The sequence below is a fragment of the Telmatherina bonti genome, assembly GCF_933228915.1.
Source record: "Telmatherina bonti genome assembly, chromosome: 8".
In the NCBI taxonomy this organism is placed as follows: Eukaryota; Metazoa; Chordata; class Actinopteri; order Atheriniformes; family Telmatherinidae; genus Telmatherina; species Telmatherina bonti.
In genome coordinates this window covers 8,926,333-8,947,640 of record NC_136626.1, presented here as the reverse complement: position 1 = coordinate 8,947,640, position 21,308 = coordinate 8,926,333, and the positions used below count along the sequence as shown (strand labels likewise).

At 40.5% G+C, this 21,308-nt stretch overlaps 2 protein-coding genes across 2 annotated transcripts; both read left to right on the top strand.

Moving 5' to 3' along the window:
• Window positions 1–3,880: 3,880 nt before the first annotated feature.
• Window positions 3,881–10,506, top strand: fetub (fetuin B; the record flags this gene model as incomplete). The annotated part of the gene is made up of 7 exons (XM_079245184.1): window positions 3,881–4,090; window positions 5,399–5,512; window positions 6,637–6,724; window positions 7,865–8,031; window positions 8,304–8,408; window positions 9,527–9,613; window positions 9,781–10,506. The coding sequence occupies 7 exons, from the start codon at window positions 3,881–3,883 to the stop codon at window positions 10,504–10,506; spliced, it is 1,497 nt and encodes a 498-aa protein (XP_079101310.1).
• Window positions 10,507–14,828: 4,322 nt separating this feature from the next.
• On the top strand, window positions 14,829–18,572 carry LOC306759556 (fetuin-B-like; the record flags this gene model as incomplete). The annotated part of the gene is made up of 7 exons (XM_079245232.1): window positions 14,829–15,026; window positions 15,636–15,749; window positions 17,002–17,080; window positions 17,195–17,361; window positions 17,469–17,582; window positions 17,906–18,040; window positions 18,315–18,572. 7 exons carry the CDS (start codon window positions 14,829–14,831, stop codon window positions 18,570–18,572), a joined length of 1,065 nt encoding a protein of 354 aa, XP_079101358.1.
• Window positions 18,573–21,308: the final 2,736 nt, after the last annotated feature.

Sequence of the window (21,308 nt, the reverse complement as noted above, 5' to 3'; positions counted from 1 at the left end):
TACGGTACGGTATGGTATGGTACGGTATGGTATGGTACGGTATGGTATGGTATGGTACGGTATGGTGTGGTACGGTATGGTACGGTATGGTATGGTACGGTATGGTATGGTACGGTATGGTGTGGTACGGTATGGTACGGTATGGTATGGTATGGTACGGTATGGTGTGGTATGGTATGGTACAGTACGGAGTGGTACGGTATGGTATGGTATGGTGTGGTGTGGTGTGGTATGGTACAATATAGGATGGTATTGTATGGTACGGTACGGTATGGTATGGTACGGTACGGTATGGTGTGGTACGGTATGGTGTGGTGTGGTGTGGTGTGGTGTGGTATGGTACAGTATGGTGTGGTACGGTATGGTATGGGGTGGTATGGTATGGTATGGTATGGTACGGTATGGTGTGGTGTGGTATGGTACAGTATGGGATGGTATTGTATGGTACGGTACGGTACGGTATGGTATGGTATGGTACGGTATGGTGTGGTACGGTATGGAATGGTATGGTGTGGTATGGTATGGTATGGTGTGGTACGGTATGGTACAGTATGGTGTGGTACGGTATGGTATGGTGTGGTATGGTGTGGTATGGTACGGTATGGTGTGGTATGGTACGGTATGGTACGGTATGGTCTGGTATGGTGTGGTACGGTATGGTGTGGTACGGTGTGGTACGGTATGGTGTGGTATGGTACGGTATGGTGTGGTACGGTATGGTGTGGTACGGTATGGTACGGTATGGTGTGGTATGGTACGGTATGGTGTGGTATGGTGCGGTATGGTACGGTATGGTATGGTATGGTCTGGTATGGTGTGGTACGGTATGGTGTGGTACGGTGTGGTACGGTGTGGTACGGTATGGTACGGTATGGTGTGGTATGGTGCGGTATGGTACGGTATGGTGTGGTATGGTACGGTATGGTGTGGTATGGTATGGTATGGTCTGGTATGGTGTGGTACGGTATGGTGTGGTACGGTGTGGTACGGTATGGTACGGTATGGTGTGGTATGGTACGGTATGGTGTGGTACGGTGTGGTACGGTATGGTGTGGTACGGTATGGTGTGGTACGGTATGGCACAGTACGGTGTGGTACGGTGTGGTACGGTACAGTGTGGTATGGTGCGGTATGGTACGGTATGGTGTGGTATGGTACGGAATGGTATGGTATGGTCTGGTATGGTGTGGTACGGTGTGGTACGGTGTGGTACGGTGTGGTACGGTATGGTGTGGTATGGTACGGTATGGTGTGGTACGGTATGGTGTGGTACGGTATGGTACAGTACGGTGTGGTACGGTGTGGTCCGGTATGGTGTGGTATGGTACGGTATGGTACGGTATGGTGTGGTACGGTATGGTATGGTACGTTATGGTATGGTATTGTATGGTACAGCTGTCTGATTGCAGCTCATCAGGAGAAATGCACTATTTTTTAAAAAATGTCTGGAAATTTCAAGAATTTGAAGAATTAGCACTTACTGACCCCTGAAAACTTGTCCACCGTAGAGTTTGAACCTTTGACCTTTTATATCCTTAGAGAAAGTAACTTAATAACTGCAACATGACATGGTTTTCCACTCACCTTTTCACAAACACAGGGAATGAAATGTGCCTCTGATGATGATGTCATGGTGTTGTGTTGTGATGTGGTCTTCGGTTCCAGTTTCCTGTTTTATTTTGTAGTTTTTCTCTCTTGTGTATTTTGTTTCGCATCCCTCTTCCTGTTAATTAGCTCGCCTGGTGTCAATTAATTGATTCAATCCACCCGTGGCTTGTTTGGCTTGGTTTCTGGTTCATTATGTCTAGTCCTTGTCTTCTTTGTTTGTAAATCAAGTTATATTACACCATTACCAGCATCTTGCTCGGCTCCGGTCTGTGTTTGGGTCGTCACCTCCACCACCTTGTGACAGACGGGTACAGAAGCATCTGCACAGGTGTTTACTGTCAGCTCAGATGCATCAAAAGCATTTGGGTGGTGCTTCATAAGCACCATACAGATGAAGAAAGGCTATGTAAATAAAGGAGGGAGATGTGTAAACATGTGTATGTGTTATTGGTGAAGAATTACTGAAGACAATGCATCAAACAAGTAAAATGTTTCAGGCTCACCTAAAAAAAGACTAATTTTAAGGATTAATATGAATATCTAAGGTGGAACTCTAAACTTCTGTCAAATCATAGAAAAATGTCTGATCATTATCTCTGCTAAGGCCAACTTTCATAAAGCGAAGCACAAAAATTGTGGGATACAAACAGTTTGGGCGAGGGCTCCAAATGTTGGTTCATTCTGGCACCGTTTCTCCCCCAGTCATAGTCCACATGATGATGAAGAAACATTTCACTTATAAAATCTGCGTTTTATACTGTCACTGTGAGACACACGTGACTTACATATGATGACTCATTCCATCTATTTCAAGCATTGAACGCGGGTAGAGATAAACATTCATTTCCGAATTATTCTTCTTACATAAGTGTACCTGAAATGCAAGAGCTTAAAAAAAAAAAAGCATTGATTTTCTTGCAGGTGGTCTCATGGGTTGTTTGTTTTTGCGGAGACAAAGTTCAAACCTTTCACTTTGGAGCTTCTGCTGAAAGCAAAAAGAGTGACGGCTCATTTGTGAAACGCAAAGTTTTTGAAGCAGCGGAAGCAAAATGCAACTCTGTTAACGTGTCTTCTCCTTATTCCAACGTCTAATAATCTGCACGCCACCTAGTCAAGCAAGCAACTCACCTCCAAACAAAAAGTTACTTTAGCATTAAGTGACACAGTTCAGTGTATTTCAGCAGGAGAACATTACAGGTGATTTTGGCACATTTTTAGGGGGACACAACCCACACATTAAGCCGTGTTGCTCATTCTACAGAAGCATTTTCCCTAAAAGTCATACCTTGTTGTGAAGGTGAATACAAGAGCAACTGTTCTTAAGTGTTTTTTGTTTTTTTTGTTTTTTTTTTTATTTTACATGTCTGTGTACATCTGTGAGCTTTTGGACTTTGCTACACATTACTGCATAAACATCACAAAAACATCCATATATCTGCGATCCAACACACACATTTACTTCCATTAAAATTAGATGACTGATGCTCCACATTGGTTTATTTAAATTAGAAAATGAAGCTGCAACTGGATGAGTGTGCGTAATTGTGCTCATCATCAAGATTTTAAAAATTTTTAATTGAATTTGAATGCTTTTATTTTCATTACACAATGTCTAACTTAATCATATGCTGCTTTTTGTGATAAATAAATGACATAAATAAATAACATACTTAGCTGCACTAAAACAAGAAGAATAAAAAGGGTATAAAAAAATCAATATTTTGCACATCACTGGTAAAAAAATACTCTCTTCTGTTTGGATTATTATATTTTATTAACATAAATTCATTTTACAAAGTGTTTTCCATCATTTCTACCTTTTAGTTTGTGGGAGCTGCTTCACTCCTCTCTTTTTTTAGTTCTAAAGTTTTTAAACTTTAGAACTAAACATTGTCCTTGATTAAACTAAACTTTGCCAAGAGTAGATCAAGTGACATCCAACCCATTGATTCTCCTTATTGATCCCAGAGAAGAGAGTATGACTGCTGGGCTGATAAACCCCATTGTGCAAGTCTAGACAGTGGCCGATTGGCTGGCAGACAGATAAGATGCAACATTCCTAGCGATGTGTTTAGGGAGGGGGCAAGGATTATATTTACCTTAGCTGACAGGAGGGGTAGTGATTTTGTGATTGTGTGTGTGAGTGTGTATGTGAGTCAGAGAACATAAGAGCGCTTACAGTAAACAGAGGGAAGATATAAAGGGTCACAATTTCCTACTCAGGGTATCTCTCCTACAAGAGTGTCTGTGAGAGTCACCTCGAGCCTTAATGATGAAGACCTGCGTCCTGCTGTTGCTGGTGTTGGGGTGCATGCACGTCCACGGTGCACCGGTGGAAAAGGACGACTTGGTGGCAGAATCATGTGATGATGCAGCAGCTGTGAAGGCAGCTCACACAGCTCTCACCAAAATCAACCAGGATCGAGTGGAGGGCTACGTGTTCAGCCTGCAACGCCTGTCCAATGTCCATTCAGCAAAACATGTGAGTCGAGCTGATCAAACGCCCCATGATGAGAATTAGGTTTTACTTTGGAACTATTCTTAAAAAGAAGAAAATATCCTCTTGTAAAACAAAATATTTGTTTCCATTGATAGAAAAGAGTAGAACAGAATGCATTGCACGTGACATATAGTGAAATTTTGTGTCTCTTATTAAACATCTGTTTGCATTTACATGTAAAAAGCACAAACAGTGAATAATATTTATCGAAATACGTTTAAAAAAAAATGGCACAAACTAAAAAAGCATAGTAAAAGTGAGTTTGCAGCTTTTCCATTCAGTATTTGTTGGCTGTAGAAGGTGGGAATTCAGCTCATGAAAGAAGCTGCTTCTCAATCTGGAAGTTCATGTCTTCAGGGCTTTACAGCATCTTCCAGAAGGTCGGAGTGCAATCTGCTTGTGAAAAGGATGGAAACTGGGCTTGACTCTGTTGCAGGCAGCAGCAGTGCTAATGTCCTCAATACTCCTCAGTGAGAACCATAACCTCGTTTTTGAACCCCAGCTGTGCCACTCTGCCTGTTCTTCGTTACTGTTCTAGACGCTGATGTAAAATTAAGTGTAAAACTAAAAGATTTTCTCTCCTAGGTTGTTAAAAGTCAGCTTTATTTTGATTTTGGAGCTATAAAAGTCTATTGAAGCTATTTTCTTTAAGCAACTGACCAAAGGCTAATGTGAATCTGCTCAGTCAGCAAACGGTGATGTTACTGAAAGTGTGCTTAAAAAACAGACAGAAAGCATAACAACCAATTATCTTTAATATATAAATGTTCATAACTTATAAAATGTTGCTGCATATTAATATACAGATATCACAGTTGAAGATTAGAATTCAGGTTTTAACCTACCCAGGCAAATCTGATTACCTCAAATTCTCAGCTCAGGATCGTATATGCAGCAAGAAGCACTGTTTCTAATGACTCATCAGATTTGTTCTGACTTCAGAAGATCTGGAGATAAACTGAGGGTTAGAGCAGTGGTGAAAAAGAACCTTGGCCCTCATCGAGCACCTTTTCAATATTTCCCTGCTCTAGCACATCTGATTCAATTATACAGAGACAATGCAGACCTGGATGTTGCATCCATTTGATCTTAATCTAGTGTGTTCGAACAGGGAAAAACTGAAGACATGCAAGGACCAGGGTTTCCGACCACTGAGTTAGAGGAGGTCTTGCAGTTGCCATGGAAATATTAGTACCTTATTATCAAGGATTTGTTGGCTTTTGGTGCTGTTGGTAAATATGTCTGCATTAAAACATGTTACCATTCTGTATGTGTGTGTTTGTGTCACAGGGAGAAGCTGGTGTGGTTTACTACCTGACTATTGATGTTGTGGAGACCAACTGCAGCGTTATCAGCAGGAAGGACTGGAAGATGTGTGAGCCTCGTTCAACTGCAGAAATGCCGGTTAGAGCACAAGTTTGCACTTTTTAACATGTGCACGAAAGAAAATTAATTTGTTGTTCCCGTCACTTAACAGTCCTAGTCTTAGAGCTGTAAGCCCAGTCCATATGCATATTTGTGTATATGAGTGTTCTTGTGTACTTGTTTACCAAAATGAGTCCAAGCTACTTGTGTCCTTCCATTCTAGGAAATTTGTACTTTAAAGTCAAACTTGTGAAGTCCATTCTAGCAAGTGTACGTGTAGGTTCTAAGTGTACTTGGCATTGAGAAACAGCCTTAGGGCCCAGTTATGCTCAATCCAGAAGACGAATATGCAGCTGGACAGTTCTGTCCTCCTCCTGCATCAGTTATGCTTACCATTTTTCTTTGTATTCGAGCTACTTAGCTATCTGTCGCTTGCTGCAAAAAACCAAGCAATACGACCCAAAATCTGGCGTATAGCTGACTTGCAACCAGCATCAGAAACAAATCGGAGAAGAATAAAAGGAACCGGAAAAAGACCTTGCAGAGACTGCTCCATAAAAACCACCTGAAACAGATGTTAAGAAAACCACAGAGAACTTTATGGTTTCATTCTTCTTCTGGTATTTTTGGATGGTTGTAAACAGCTTAATAGTGGTGCGTGATCGCTACCAACTGGTGTCTAAACGTGGAAGTGAACTCTGAACTCTGAACTCAGCACTGCCCACTAGTGGGGGAACTGACTTAACAACCATGCGAAAGTAAAACATTTACTGGATGCATGAAGGCGGCTCATAATAAAGTTTGAAATGGACATCCCCTTCTACGTACATTACCAGTCAAAAGTTTGGACACACTTCCCATTGGATTTAAATGAAACGTGTGCCCAAACTTTGACTGGTAGTGGATGTTAGGAAGCATAAATGGACATTTAGTCTTGCAGTTATCAAGAAATATTTTCTAACACCGTTCTGTTATAACTTCAGAAGGTACCAGTAACTGTTGCCATCTTACCTTTTATGTTTGCTTCTGCCCTGTTTACACAGACTTGGTCAACATTATTCTTTTGATTTCATTTGAATTTTGTTTTAAATCCAAACACACATATTTGTCTTAGTAGGCAGAGCAATTAGCTGTTGCTTTCATTGATGCATTTGTCTTTGCAGGTGTATGGACAATGCAAAGCTGCCATCTACATTAGCAGAGTGCACAGAGTAGTGCGTTTATACAAATATGACTGCGTGATCCGACCAGGTAAATATCACATTTTTAACATTTATATGGGTTTTTGTGGACATTTTTATTAGCGTTAATGTGACTTTCAAACAAACTTGTTTGAAACCAGTTGTGCCATTTCAAGTTTTAACATGTCATGTTAACAGCTTTTCAAAAGATTGTTTTAGATTTGCAAAATTTATTGTAAATAATCAGCACAGCTAGTGTAAATATGTTCAGCTTGTGTGGGTTTTTTTTATAGTTTGTTTTTAATGCACTAGAAAACATTATTTTAACAAGCAGCAAATACAATGGATGAAAGTTTTGACCTTTTATGTGTATGTCACTGGTGAAAATCTTACATTTAAGTTAAAACATTTTTTTTTTTTTTGCACAGTGACATTAAGAAATCAATTCTAACAGTTTGAGATGAGGCGTATTTTTCTAGACTCACATTTTAAAGTAAGATTTTAAAGAAAACTTTAAAGTACCTTAGTGCAGCACAACTGAGCATGTGCACTAAATTCCTTCAAATGATTTCAGCCAATCGAGAGTCTCTGCTGTTGCTTTGTTAAACTTTCTTCTTTGCTGATTGCTGTCCATCTGAGTTTTTCCCAGACATCTTTCCTTGTGTAGACCCACCAAAGGTTTTTCTAACAGTCAAAAGACACACATATAATGAGATGGGAGACAACAGCAGAGACTTAGACTAGAAACTGACATAAAACAAGATAACATGACTCACTCAATGTATTTGGACAAAGTATAATGAAGAATAAAACTGAACAGGGTATCATGTTACTGCAGCAAAAGAGAACCAAGACTATAATCCAGAATGCTTCAATAGCAATGGACACTTCTTTAAAGGGTGCACTGAAACATATGTTTCTGCAGTGTTGATTGGTCAGAGAAACGGCAATCAGGCTTTCTTGCCCATGAAGGGCAGAGCAGGGAGAACCACCACCCAGAGAGACAAGGAAATTTAGCATATTCACTGATTCTGACATTTTAATTCAGTGTAAAGGTGAAGCTTTGCAAAAGTATTTTCAGCTCAGTAGAACTTGAGGTAGTAACGGTTTTAGAACATAAAAAATCTTCCAACCAAAGTTGGTAAAATTAAGATATTTTGAAGTACAGTACCATTTTTTGAAATCCCAACACTCAAAACCTTTTCCCCAGTTCCTGCAGTTAGGGTGGCACAAATATGTCCCGACTGTCCAAGTTTAATGAACACAGACAACGAGGAGGTGAAGAAGACACTAACTCTGTCACTGGAAAAGTACAACAAGGAGAACGGGCTGAACAATCGTTTTGCTCTTCTTAATATCTCCCGTGCTACTGCTGGGGTGAGTTTTTCCAAGATGGATGGATGGATGTTGAGCATAAGGTGACTGAATTCCACTTTAATCTTTGACATTAAGATAAACTAGTACCATGTGACCAACTGTAATGTTTTGGCCGATAACCAAATACCCTCCTTTACTACTTTTCATGCAGCATTTTTTCCTTCCTCTCCAGCTCTTTTCCTGACCACCTAATCAAGTTTTGACCAAAGATTTCATCTTTTTGTTGCCATTTTTCCACCTTACATTTTCTGCCTTTGTGTATGGTCTTTCAGATGGCTACAAGGATGTATTACAACGTGGAGTACACCATCCAAGAGACTACCTGCCAAAAGACCACAGCAGCTGATAACTGCCCCCTCATGACATGCGAGTTCGCTGTGAGTCATTTTTCTGTTTGTTTGTTTGATTGTTTGTTTGTTTTTTACTAAGTTTTAGCATGGCTGGAGTGGTTGAAAATCCCGCTATTTCAAAGTTAATCTCTTCTGAAGAGAGAAATGCATGTCGGCTGTTCGTATTTATAATTAAAACCACATATTATACCAATATTTTAACAATCTGTGTTCTTTCTTGTAAAGAATTCCATTTTTTAAAATAAGAAATATTGTATGAACTATATGTATTTAAGTTCATGTCATACAGTGTATAACATTTATGTGGTTGCAGTGTAATCTTTAAAATGCTAAAGGTCTGTTTTCTTAGACGTTTGCATCACTTTACGGCAGGGGTGCAAATGTCCTCAAAAACTAATACTCCAAAAGTTGCAGGATCTCAAGACAGAGATTGTAGATCTCAAGGACCAGACTTGGGCACCCCTGCTTTATCGTCCAAATCCCTGTAGGACACAATAAAATAATTTTGTACAAAAATATTTTACAATAGTTTTCTGTCCCCTTTTGGATAGCTTTTAATATCACACAGTTATATACGTAAATATGCATAAAAAGATTATTGATTCTTCTTTTACATTTTGTTAAAGAGTCAAATCATTTAAAAATTATAGAATTTTCTTTCCATTTATTTTTCTGTTGAAGGGTTAACATTAACATTAACATAGCATTGAAGGGTTAATTGTAAACTGGATCGACACGAGGTGAGAGAGCAGAAATGACAGTGTCCAGGTGTGGACATATTGTGAGTTGCGGGTGCAGACAACTGTGTTTGAGTGATTACTTAGACTTTGAAATGATTCTGATATTAGGGATTATTTCAGTTTAATTTTATAACAGAGAAATTCAGCATTAAAATATGGTTTAATTGCTCCTCAACATGGCTGTCCAGTCCCCTCAGACCTGCTGAATCTAAGAGCTCTATACCCTTTTAAAGAGAACTGCTTTAAGATTCAGTTTGCCACAGTGTAAAACTCCAGGAAACTAACAAGATTCTTTCAATAAAAATGCTTTAAATTAGGTTGAAATGTGCTTTAACAAAGCTGAGACAGACATCAGGTAATTTCCACTTCTTTTATTCAGTTTTTTCTTGTTTTTTCTCTTTTTAGCATAAAGGATTCTGTACCGCCTCCCTGTATTACCTTCCCAAAGACGAAGAAAGCCTCTCTGTAGAGTGTGAGATCTATGAGCCTGAGGTAAGACTCATATTAACACAAGTTTAGAATATTTCATTGTGTAAAACTACAAGGTATAAAGGATTAAATGAAATATAATTTAAATTGCTTGGGTTAATCACTGCGTTTTTATTTGAATGAAACTTTTCAGTATTTTAATGCACCACACATCATCATGTGTTCTTTAGGCTGCCAAAAGGGAGGAGAAACACCACCTGTTGGGCGCAGCGCTCGACCACCACCACAATGACACGGACGGACACAGCCATGGGAGCGGCGGTGCTGGCAAATCACATGACCACGTGCACGACCACACCAAGGGCCACTCTCATCATGATGGCAAACACGCTGATGACAGTGACCACCACCACACACATGACCACAGGCCAGGCAGCACCCACAGGCATGCCCACGATCACTCCCACGATCACGGGCACGGACACGACCACGTGCATGCTCATCATGACAAGGCACACAACCACAGCGGCGACTTCCCCAACCAGCACCATGACTACAAGCATGCAGATGGCGTGCAGACCCACCATCATGATCACGAGCTGGCTCTGGACCACGACCACAAGCATGCTCACCTGCATGAGCACGAGCACCACCATCATCACCATGACCATGTGCATGAGACCGAAGGCCACAACGACCCAGAAGGCATGGTGAGGATGCTGCCCTCCATGGACCAGCCTATGACCCTTCCTTCCTTCCCCGATGTCCCTGCAGGTGGGCCTGAGGTTGGAGTCACGCTCCCCCTCAAACCTGACCCTCAGATTCCAGGAGTAACCGAGCCAACCATCCTGCCCTTCCCAACCTCCATCTCAGCCAAGTGTCCCGCCCCAAAGGTAGGAGAAACCTTGGTGGAGAAAATTTTCGCTGAAGACCCCATGTTCAAGCCCACTGCGTAAGGAGGCCTGTGGTGCCGAAATAAAAACTGTTCTTAAACCACTGACACAGATTCAGATGAAGAAAAGGCAAGAAAACTATTTCATACACTTGCATTCATTTTACTGATTATATGTTCTGTCTTTTAAACATTTAATAAAGAAAGTGCATATTTAGTGCATAGATTTATTACCATTTTACCTGCTTGTGGCAGCATGTTCACGAATAATAAAGTACTATTACCAGAAAATGTTGTCTTTTTCTGCAACACAACTGACAGCATCATGCTAGCATTTCTGTGTTTATCCAACCATCCATCCATTTATTGTTTTGGGGTTTTTTTTCCTTTTTTATCTGGATGCTTTACTCCCACGGTGAGCTGACAGGCAGCTCCGTTACGCTGTCGGGTTCATCTCACCGGTTTGATTCCACTGAAAGGAAAATATTCCTTGCAAATCAATGCAAAGTAGTTCTGAATGAATCCTGTTTGTATGTTTGGGTTTTTTATTGCATGCATCATTCAGTTATACAGGACAAGTGGTAACTGGACGCTATAATACCACTGCTCATATGACATCTCTGCAACATGTCAAGTCAGCAAATCCTCACAAGCACAAAATCAATACTGAATGACCCCAAATGATGTGTAGGAAACTGTTCTTATTGCAAGTTGTGCTTTCACAACGTATCCTTTTATTTATCACATTTGGATGTTTTGTTTTTATGCTGTCTGTCACCGGTTGCAAAAAATGGTGACACAAATATTCACTGTGTCTTGAGACACAAGTTTGCAGAAATGTTGATTTTTAATTGCATGTAAAGTTACTGAGAACAGTGACTTTAATTCACTGCACGGCCTTTTTTTAAGCAGAAATATCACAAAGAACCAGAAAAAAAACTGTTCAGTCTGTAGAACCTTCTAAATATCATGTAATCACAGCTCAAATACAGCTCCATCCCAGCAGTTCAAAGTTTATTTCTACCGCACCTCACGACAACACTGAAGCTGACCAAGAGGCATAATGTCATAAAACATAAATACAAATACACATTAAAATAAAAGGAATATTAGAAAAAGTAAGCAAAAAAATTGATTAAAATAACATGAAAAGTATTCAAAATAAAAAATAAAAAAATGCTCCAAGTGAAAAGCCTTTTTAAATAAATAGGACTGAAGTTTGGCCTTGAGCAGAAGCGGATTGGTGTGGGCGCATAGCAAACTCTGGACAGGTCACCAGTCGGCCATTTATTACTTAATAATTATGTAACAGTTGGTGAATAAGCTGATGCTTATCTGTGGTATTACCATTTTATTTTGGATTGCTGATACACCATCAGCAAGTCCATAAACTTCATTAAATCCATACAGTTGTCTGCATATGAACATGTTTGCACAAGTACACATGCAGACATCTGGATTATTTTAAGATGAATGATTCATTAAAATATGGTACAGATTATTTACCATGAATCAACAGAAGCATACCAGTAAAAACAGATATAATGGGGAAAGTTTAGACTCAGCAGAGGCTTTCATAATGATCCACACTTGCCCCGTCTGTCTGCACTGTCTTTGTTAGCTTTTACTGGTAAAATCAGCTTTACAGACTCAGCAAACAGCTCTTATCTGTCAACTTGGCTGCAATTCTGTCATGTTGCAAAAGTAAAAAAAAAAAATGTTTTCTCCGACAATGGTTCACCTAGTAATTTCCAGTTAAGAGCTGTATGTAAGCCAGGTTTATCAGATATGTTTTTGGGAAATCGTGCCATTGTTGATCAGGGCAGCTGCTTTGATCAACTTTCTTTTACATTTTGAAGGAAAACTCCAGTGGACATTAGTAGCGCAAACTAATTTAACCTAAACCATGACTAAACCACACAACAGTCAGTTTAGACTCTCATCATCCAAATGACTGAAAAATAAGTATCAAAGGATTCATAGTCAAGGCAGGTTTATTTGTACAGCACCTTTCGTGTACAAGACAATTCAAAATGTTTTACATGAAACATTAAAATTATGAAAGAAAAAAAGCATAAAGAATACAAACAGCAAAATCCAAATAAAATCATTAATTATATTAAAGTAATTAAAAGCAGAATTAACTAAAAGTCACAGTGCAGATGTCATGTATAGGCGCATGAGAAAAGAAATGTTTTTAACCTGGATTTAAAAGTTTCTACACTTGGTGAGCGTTTACTCTCCACTGGCAGTTTGTTCCACTTGTTTGCAGCATAACAACTAAATGCTGGACTCGGGTCTGGACTCAGGTCTGGACTCTGGTCTGGACTCAGGTCTGGACTGGTTGACCCGAGTCTTTGGATCGAAGAGCTCTGCTTGGTTTATATTCTCTGAACATATCACAGATGTACTCTGGTCCTAAACCAGTCTGGGTAACCAGTGTAAAGATGTTAAAACTGGTGTGATGTGTTCAGACCTCTTACTTCTAGTTAAAGCTCTAGTAGCAGCATTCTGGATGAGCTGCAGATGTTTAATGATCTTCTTAGGAAGTCCTATTAAAGACCATTACAGTAATCCAGTCTGCTGGAGATGAATGCATGGAGGAGTTTCTACTGGTATTTCTGGGAGACTAAACTTTTAATTCTGTTCAAGTTTCTGATGGTAGAAAGCTTCTTAGTGACAGCTTTTATGTGGCTGCTGAAAGTCAGATCTGAGTCTATCAACACTCCAAGGTTACAGACTGGATTGGTAGTTTTAAGAGCTCGAGTCTCAAGGTGTTTACCAACACTGACCCTCTTCTCTTTGCTACCAAACAGAATAATCTCGGTTTTGTGTTCCTTTAAGACACAGTAAGTCTATTGGACTGTGGTCATCTGGTGACAAAGACACATAAAGCTGTGTGTCATCTGCATAACTGTGATAATTGATGTTAAAGTTCTGTATTATTTGACCCAAAGGGAGCATATACAAATTGAACAGAAGCGGTCCAAGGACTGACCCCTGAGGTACTCCACAAGTCAACAATGGTTAAAGGACAAGTTATGCAATTGTTTTTATTATCTAAATGAGCACAATCCAAACACATTTTACTCAAGTACTGATGCGGTCCACATACTGAACAAAGAGCCCAATACCTGTTCTCTAGAGCCATTTAGGCAAGGCAAGTTTATTTTTATAACACCTTTCATGTACAAGACAATTCAAAGTACTTTACATGAAACATTAAAAGCATTACAGGTGGTGTAAAAACAAACAGAAAAAAAAAATTAGGTCTCTGTTTCTTAACCCTTGATAGGGCACTCAATGAAATACCTTGAAATTAGAAATCTCACCTCAAAGGTGTCCTTCTGGTATGTACCAAGACCTCCATTCTGTTGGTACCCTTTTTTTTTTTTTTTTAAATGTTTTAAGCTGAAAAATGAAAGAAAACAAAAATAGTCACTTGCCTGATAATGGGTTACTTCTGGTCCTCAGGACCTACTGCCCTTTTGTGATTTAGAGCAGGGATCATCAAGTCCGGTCTTCGATTGCCAGAATGTGCAGGTACTGGATGTTTGTCCCTGCAGCAACACACTTGCTTCAAAAGACCGGGTCATGTGCAGAACTTGACAACCAACTGAATCAATTTTATTTTAGTAAGGCATTGCAGCGGGAAACATTTCATACCTGTAGGACACTGTACCTGGACTGGACTTGGTGATCCCTGTTTTAGAGGAAGCCTTACTTTAACACATCTGAAAGAAAGCAACGGTGCAGTAACAGGCATGTAAAGAACTTGATGAGGAAGTTCATTCATCTGAATCAGGTGTGTGGGAGTAGGGATGTGACCATGACATGCAGGACAGGGGGTCATGAGGGCCAGGAACAAGAAACCCAGCTTTTGATGCCATTGAACTGCTGTCACTCTGTCCTGTGTAATATTATGCTGCTTGTATAGTTTAGTCTGTGCATTGCCTGCACCATGACGTGTTTGATCTTTAGGGTGAATGTGATGTACTCTGAGGTTGTGTTCTGACAGAATACAGAACTTGCTAAATGTCTTTTGTTTGTTTTTTTTAGATGGGGAGTTAACTTCCCCTGTTCCCCAGTGCACTATGACCCCTCAGCCAGTCAGAGCCAGGCATTGGCCGACAGTGCAGCAGATAGCAGCTGTTTGTTCATCCTTTGGGAGAGAAGCCAAAGTCCAACATCTGTTTCACATGTGTCTGTTGAAACACTCTGTAAAAACTGAGATTACTGGTCTTGTAAAGAAAGATTTCCAGGCTGGTGAATGTGTTAGTCTAAATGTTATATTATCCACCTGGATAGGTTTTTTTTTCTTTTTTGGTAATCTCACTGGATAAAACCAGGGTTCTTATTGGCCACAGTATGTGTGTTTGTCAGAGGATGAGCGTGTCCCTGTTAATCCTGTGTTTGGCTTTGCTGCAGCAGGAGGGGAGAGCCAGGCCCGACCCACCAGGCTGCAGCAGCCCTGATGCAGTGAGGGTGGCAGAAGAGGCCCTGGAGCAGATCAACCAGGACAGGACAGACGGATACATCCTGAGCCTCAACAGGCTGTATGATGTCTCTTACACTCCACAACAGGTTAGAGTGAACGCTCACACACACATGCATGTGCAAAACTGTAGACTGCATCTAAAAGATGGACATAGACATTATTGTGTGGTAAGATGACCTGTTTTGACCCATTATGTGTCATTTATGGATGTGAGTGAGATCACAATGACATTAAGCACATCTGTTGTATATAAGCCACACCTGCCAGTCAAAGCAAACACGCCCTTAATTATGCATGACTTGAAGCATGAGTAAAAATGAAAAGGGTGAGTGATTTAATAGTTTAGTTGTAATGAAGAGTAAATTAGATGTTGTGCTTATTTCTGCAGTACAGTTGAGCCTGTAGTTCTGTAGAATAAGCACTGAAGGAGCTGCAGCTTTAGGCTTCTCTGCAACAACTCTGTTCTTGTGTCTAATGAAGCTTGAAACAGGCCAGCAGTTCTGTGTGATACCAGTCCAGATAGGTTCTGCTTGACAAACATGGGTTTTATACATTGTTGCAGCAACAGTGTCTGCAGAGAGGAGAAAACAGTGGACCTTGCTTACCAAAGACAAAGAAAAGGGAGGGGACTAATAGAAACAATTGCTGGTTTAAATCCTATTTTTTGTGTCTGCATGTGTGATGCGTGTGTGCAGGATGAAGGTGGGTCACACTACAAAATGACTATTGATGTTATGGAGACCAAATGCCACATCGCGAGCAGGAAACCATGGAAACAATGCAAAGTCAGAGATATTGGAAATGTTCCAGTAAGTACTCGTTTTCTATCTTCTACACTCAACTGAGACCAAACTATAAGTCAGATCTCTGATTAAATTTGGTATAAAACTGCATGCACGTGGTTGCATGTATGAATATGTATCAAGTGTCGGACCTAGCTTACATAGTCAGAGATGCTAATAATGTGTGATTGGACAATGACCATTTGAGAGTTTTGTGAAAGGTCAAGTCTATTGATCACATTGCACGTTCATTCATCATTATCTCAACCACTTAGTCTAATGAAGGGTTGTGGCGAAGCTGGAGCCTATCCCAGCAGTCCCCAGGCAAAAGGCAGGGTACACCCTGGACAGCTCGCCAGTCCATTACAGGCCCACACGGAGACAAACAACCACTCACGCTCACGGGCAATTTTAGAGTAACAAATTAACCTAACATGCATGTCTTTGGATGGTGAGAGAACCCATACATACACACAGCCTCACCCCAGCTGAGGATCAAACCAGCAACCTTCTTGCTGTGTGGCCACAGTGCTAATCACCATGCCACCGTGTCGCCCCACATTGCACATTCTGATATATTATTCTGTTGGCTTTTCACAAAACCCCTTCATATTTTAGCCTGTTGGTACCAGACATGTTGTGTGAGGGACAAGACCAATAAATGTGTGTTTTACTCTGTCTCCCTTCACCCTTTATCAGGCAAGTGACTATTTCTGATCAGTTTGTTTTCTTTCATTTTTAGCATAAAACAAATTTTTTTTAAAGAATGTAACAGAATGGAGGTCTTGGTACATACCAGAGGACAATTTTAGGTTAAAATTTCTAATTCCAAGGTATATCATTGAATGCCCTGTAAAGGGTTAAGTGGTATACATGTATTGTATTCCACTGAAACCTTTAGAGATTACTGGGACAGGCTTTAGCTTGCCGTGACCCTGAATTGTTCCAAGATGTTAAGAAAATGAATGAATGTAAACTTTAGACTCTTGGAGTTGGAATAATACATGCCATTTCAGGCTTCAATGATATACTTATTTCTGAACCCTCACTAACTGCAGCCATATTTTAATCCAACAAAGGAGATGATACTGCCACAAAAATGCAAAAATGTATGTCCTGAAAACTGAAGGATTTTTAGGTCATAAAATACATATTAATAACCAATAATCTATGTACCTTAACGCCTTCAGCATCGTCACCCAGAGTAAGTGATTCCATTTACAACCGTGATTTTATTTGTTCGTTCACTCATCTGCTCCACGTCGGTCTGTCCCTTCAGGTTTATGGAGAGTGTCAGTTATCTGTCAACGTCGGCACTCAAGTCAAACTCCAAAGCTACTCCTGTGCACTGCGTGAAGGTAAATTAATGTCATCCCAAAACAGAAATGTGGAGGCAGATACACCTATCACTGTGGTGTGTGTCTATGTTTTTGCCATTTCTTTTAGCTTCTCTTATTGTTTATCTTTGTCAGTCCCTGCTACGGCGGTGGTGGACGTGTGCCCAGACTGTCCCACGGCTGAAAACTTAAATGAGCCCATCGTCAAGGAGACAGCCAATCTCTCCCTGCAAAGGTTTAACGAAGAGAGTCGCCTGGCTAACTACTTCACTCTGGAGAACATCACGAAAGCAAGTTTACAGGTGGAGAAAAATTCATCCAACGAACCAAACACAGCCAGAACAGTTCATTGTATACACACTTGCATGTGTGTCTCACTGGCTTGTGTGTGTTTGTGTGTGTTTGTCAGTGGGTTGTCGGACCATCCTACTTTGTGGAGTTCACCATTTTGGAGACCGTCTGTTCAAAGGAAGCAGGAGTCGGTGAACTGAGCCGCTGCCAGCCCATGGACTGTCAGTTTGCTGTGAGTATCACACAAAAAAATGACAAAAATATTGTTCAACAAATTATTCAGCCTAAATATTTTATTCCACTTCATTAACTCTATTGATACAATGATCTTTCTTTTTTCTGGCTGCCTGTAAGATGTTGCCAGACAGAAGATGTCTTGAAATTGTTCTCTTCTGGGAGTGAATTATTTTTTATTCAACTAAACAATATGGTTGCAACGTTTCGATTTATTAACCTTTTGTTCTTAAAAAGGAACAAACTGACTACTAATATTGATATATATGATTAATATACAGTATATTTAAGCTAAACTGTTTTTGATTTTTGCCCTCTCAGCACAGAGGCTTCTGTTTAGGGTCCCACATGGCTCACGAGGAGCAGTTTGAAGTCAGAAACCCTGTCGGCAAAAAGAGCAGCTTCTTTCAGAATCAGAAACCTGTAGAGGTGGAGTGTGAGATCTATGAACCCCAGGTATCTTAATGCCGTGATGACCTTTAAAAGTTTGAAAAAAATCCATGTGCATTAATTACATATATGATATGAGAAAGTTTGATTTCTTAGGGTCATTATTGAAGTTATTGTTATGTCCATGTTTACCACTAGATGTCAGTGTTCTTCACAAACTGTACATAGAAGCTCTGATTTAAAGTCATCATCAACATGTTCCTCTTCTCTTTATTTTGACCAGAAATTTCTGAAATTGCTTCCATTACGTCTCTTTCTCCTTTTCTTCTCCTGTATGCAGGCCGCCATTTCAGAAGAGCAGGCCCACGCACAAGCAGACAGAGGACACACTGAGCCTCAGCACCACAATCACACACACCTTCATCCACATGAGCACATGCACTCAGTCACACCAACCTCAGATGTCGCTGTGTCCAAAGAAAGGTCGTTCCTCGGTAGAGTGGTGAACCAGCCTGCCTCTCCCAGATCCGCTCCATCCGCCAGCTCCTGTCCCGGCCCCCGAAGACACAACCTGGGTTTAGAAAGACTCAAGCTCTGATTTCTAGACTGATCTTTGTTCAGTGACCCACACTTTGTCTTCTAATTACTAAGAAACAAATCTGATAGTAATTAATACTCTCAACCACAAATATCTTGAAAATATTAAATCTGACCATTATGCCTCATTCATTTACTTAAAAATATGTCTTAAGATCTTCCTCTGTTTCAGTTCTTTGCAAACAGGGGAGACTGTGTCTCAAACATAAGATTAAGAAATAAAGAAATCATGTCTTTGCTGCAGATCTTTTAAAAAAAAATATATATACATGATATTCTAACTGTGGATACCTTTTCTATCTTTTCTGTTTTAACTCAAAAAAAACAGTGAGTTTCTCAAAATAAAGCCAATGTAGCTTACACCGAGGGAAAATACCACATGAAGCTCATACTTTCAGATTTATTTCACAATACTGTTATTAGAATTTTAAATCAATGAAATATAAAGTTCCCATGAACAACATGACTGCTTGAATTACACCTACTCCATCCTGTTAACTGCTGGTAAAGACATGTGTGGTGGAAATTTTAGCATAAGTCTCAATGGAAAGGTCGCTTTTGAGATTTTTCAGACTCATGCAGCAGGAGGAGAGTTATCACACGGGACATCAAACTGAGGCTCAAACTCAGCAGAGGATGTGTCTGCCTTTTAAAGCCTGAGAAAAGGGAGCGAATTCCAGTCAGGAGGATGGAAAAATGGAAACGTCCATGCTTGAAGGGAAAAAAAGCAGGTTTTGTCTGAACCTCTCAGTAAAAGCATATAATGTTTATATACCTGAAGTCAAATGTGCTGTTTCTGCACCCATAAAGTGGACGTTGTGTTTGCACAAAATTATCTTTAACACGCACAACTTTCTACCATACAAACTGTTTTGCATGTGGGCATCTGAACATTTGCTGTTCTGAGCATCATGAGGAAGAAAAGCAACTGTTGTAGGTGCAGAGCTGCACAGTCTGACCACCAAGGCAGAGAGACGGGAGCTGAGAAGGCTCCTGTCAATCACGACAGTCCCCTGCAGCATCTTTTCTAATTGGTGGTTAAAGTCGCATGTTAATATATATAAGTTTAGAAAAAGAAATGAAACAGCCTCTTTAAGCAACCAGTTATACTGGATTTACTGCATCTCATCTATTGACTCCTATAAAGTTCTTTCTTCTTGGTTTTTACATCAGAATGAAAAGTCATCAAACTTCCTGCACTGGATAGTTTTACTGCAGAGTTTCTGGCACTGGACTGAGTCAGGACACTCGCAACAGATCTTCTTGCTGTAATTTGTGGTGGCAGATTCATGGGTGCATTAAAGGCCAAAGCTCACAATGTGCTCGGTAGACTGAGCGCATGTGAAACAGCTCAGGACATGAACAAACCGATTGGATTTCAATCTCTACAGTCAGTGGAAATGGCTGAATGCAAAGTCGTAGACTCGTCTATGAAGTAGTTCACTCTCTGCCAGGAGGACTGTTTGTCATTTTTACTCCAATACAACACAGACGGAGCCAAGAAAAGTGGCCTATACAGGAGCAGCTGCTCACGGTAAGAATGTCTGCAGAGATGTGGGATGGGAAAGGTTTTCTGTTAGAGTTGCTATGAATGCCATGAATATTTTTTCTGATAAGGATTCAGTCAATTTAAACAATAAAAATTTGTTCTCAAACTTTATTTATTTGCTTGTAATCAGCTAAGTTTAATCATTCAAGTATTTCTTTTTCAGCGCAAGTCATTGCCTGCAGAGACGTTAATGACGTGATGAGAGACAGATGTATACACTCATTGGCCTCTTTATGAAGTCAGTTTTTTGTTAACACAAATAGCGACTGAGCCGATCACGTGACACCAGCTCATTGCATTATTCATGTAGACATGGTGAAGACGATTTGCTGAAGTTCAAACTGAGTTTCAGAATAATGAAGAAAGGGGATCGCTGGTCTGCGACTGCTGATGTGCTGGGATTCTCACACACAAGCATCTCTAGTGATTACAGAGATTGGTCTTAAAAAGAGAGAATATCCAGAAAGCAGCGGTTTTCTGGACCAAAATGGCTTCTTGTTCTTAGAGGTCAGAGGAGAATGGACAGGCTGGTTGGAGATGATGGAATGGCGACAGGAAATCAGATGATCATTGTTTCCAACCAACGTGTGCAGAACATCATGTCTGAACACACAACACGTCGTCCAGCCTGGAAGCAGATGGTCTCCAGCAGCAGAAGACCACAGCGGGTTCCCTCCTGTCAGTAAGAACAGGAAACTGAGGCTACAATTCACACAGACTCACCAGAACTGGACAATAGAAGATGGAGAAACGTTGCTGGTCTGATGAGTCTCCAGTTCAGCTCCACATTCACATGGTAGGATCAGAATCTGCTGGAAACATCATGACAACATGGATCCATCCTGCCGTCAGGATCAACGCTTCAGGCTGCTGCTGGTGGAATGGTATGAGGGATCTTTTCTTGTCCCACTTTAGACCCCTTTAGTACCACCCTGACCTGGTTTAACCAGCACAGCCTACCCGAGTGTTGCTGCTGACCATGTCCATCCCTTTCTGAGCAAAGTGTAGCATCTTCTGATGGAAACTTCCAGCAGGATGATGCACCATGTCACAAAGCTCAAATCATCTCCACCATGACGATGAGTGGAGATGTCATGTCATGTCCTCCAACGGCCTCCACAGCCACCAGATCTGGGTGATTATTTCAAGTCAAAATGGACGGAAGTCTCTAAAGAATGTTTCCAACAC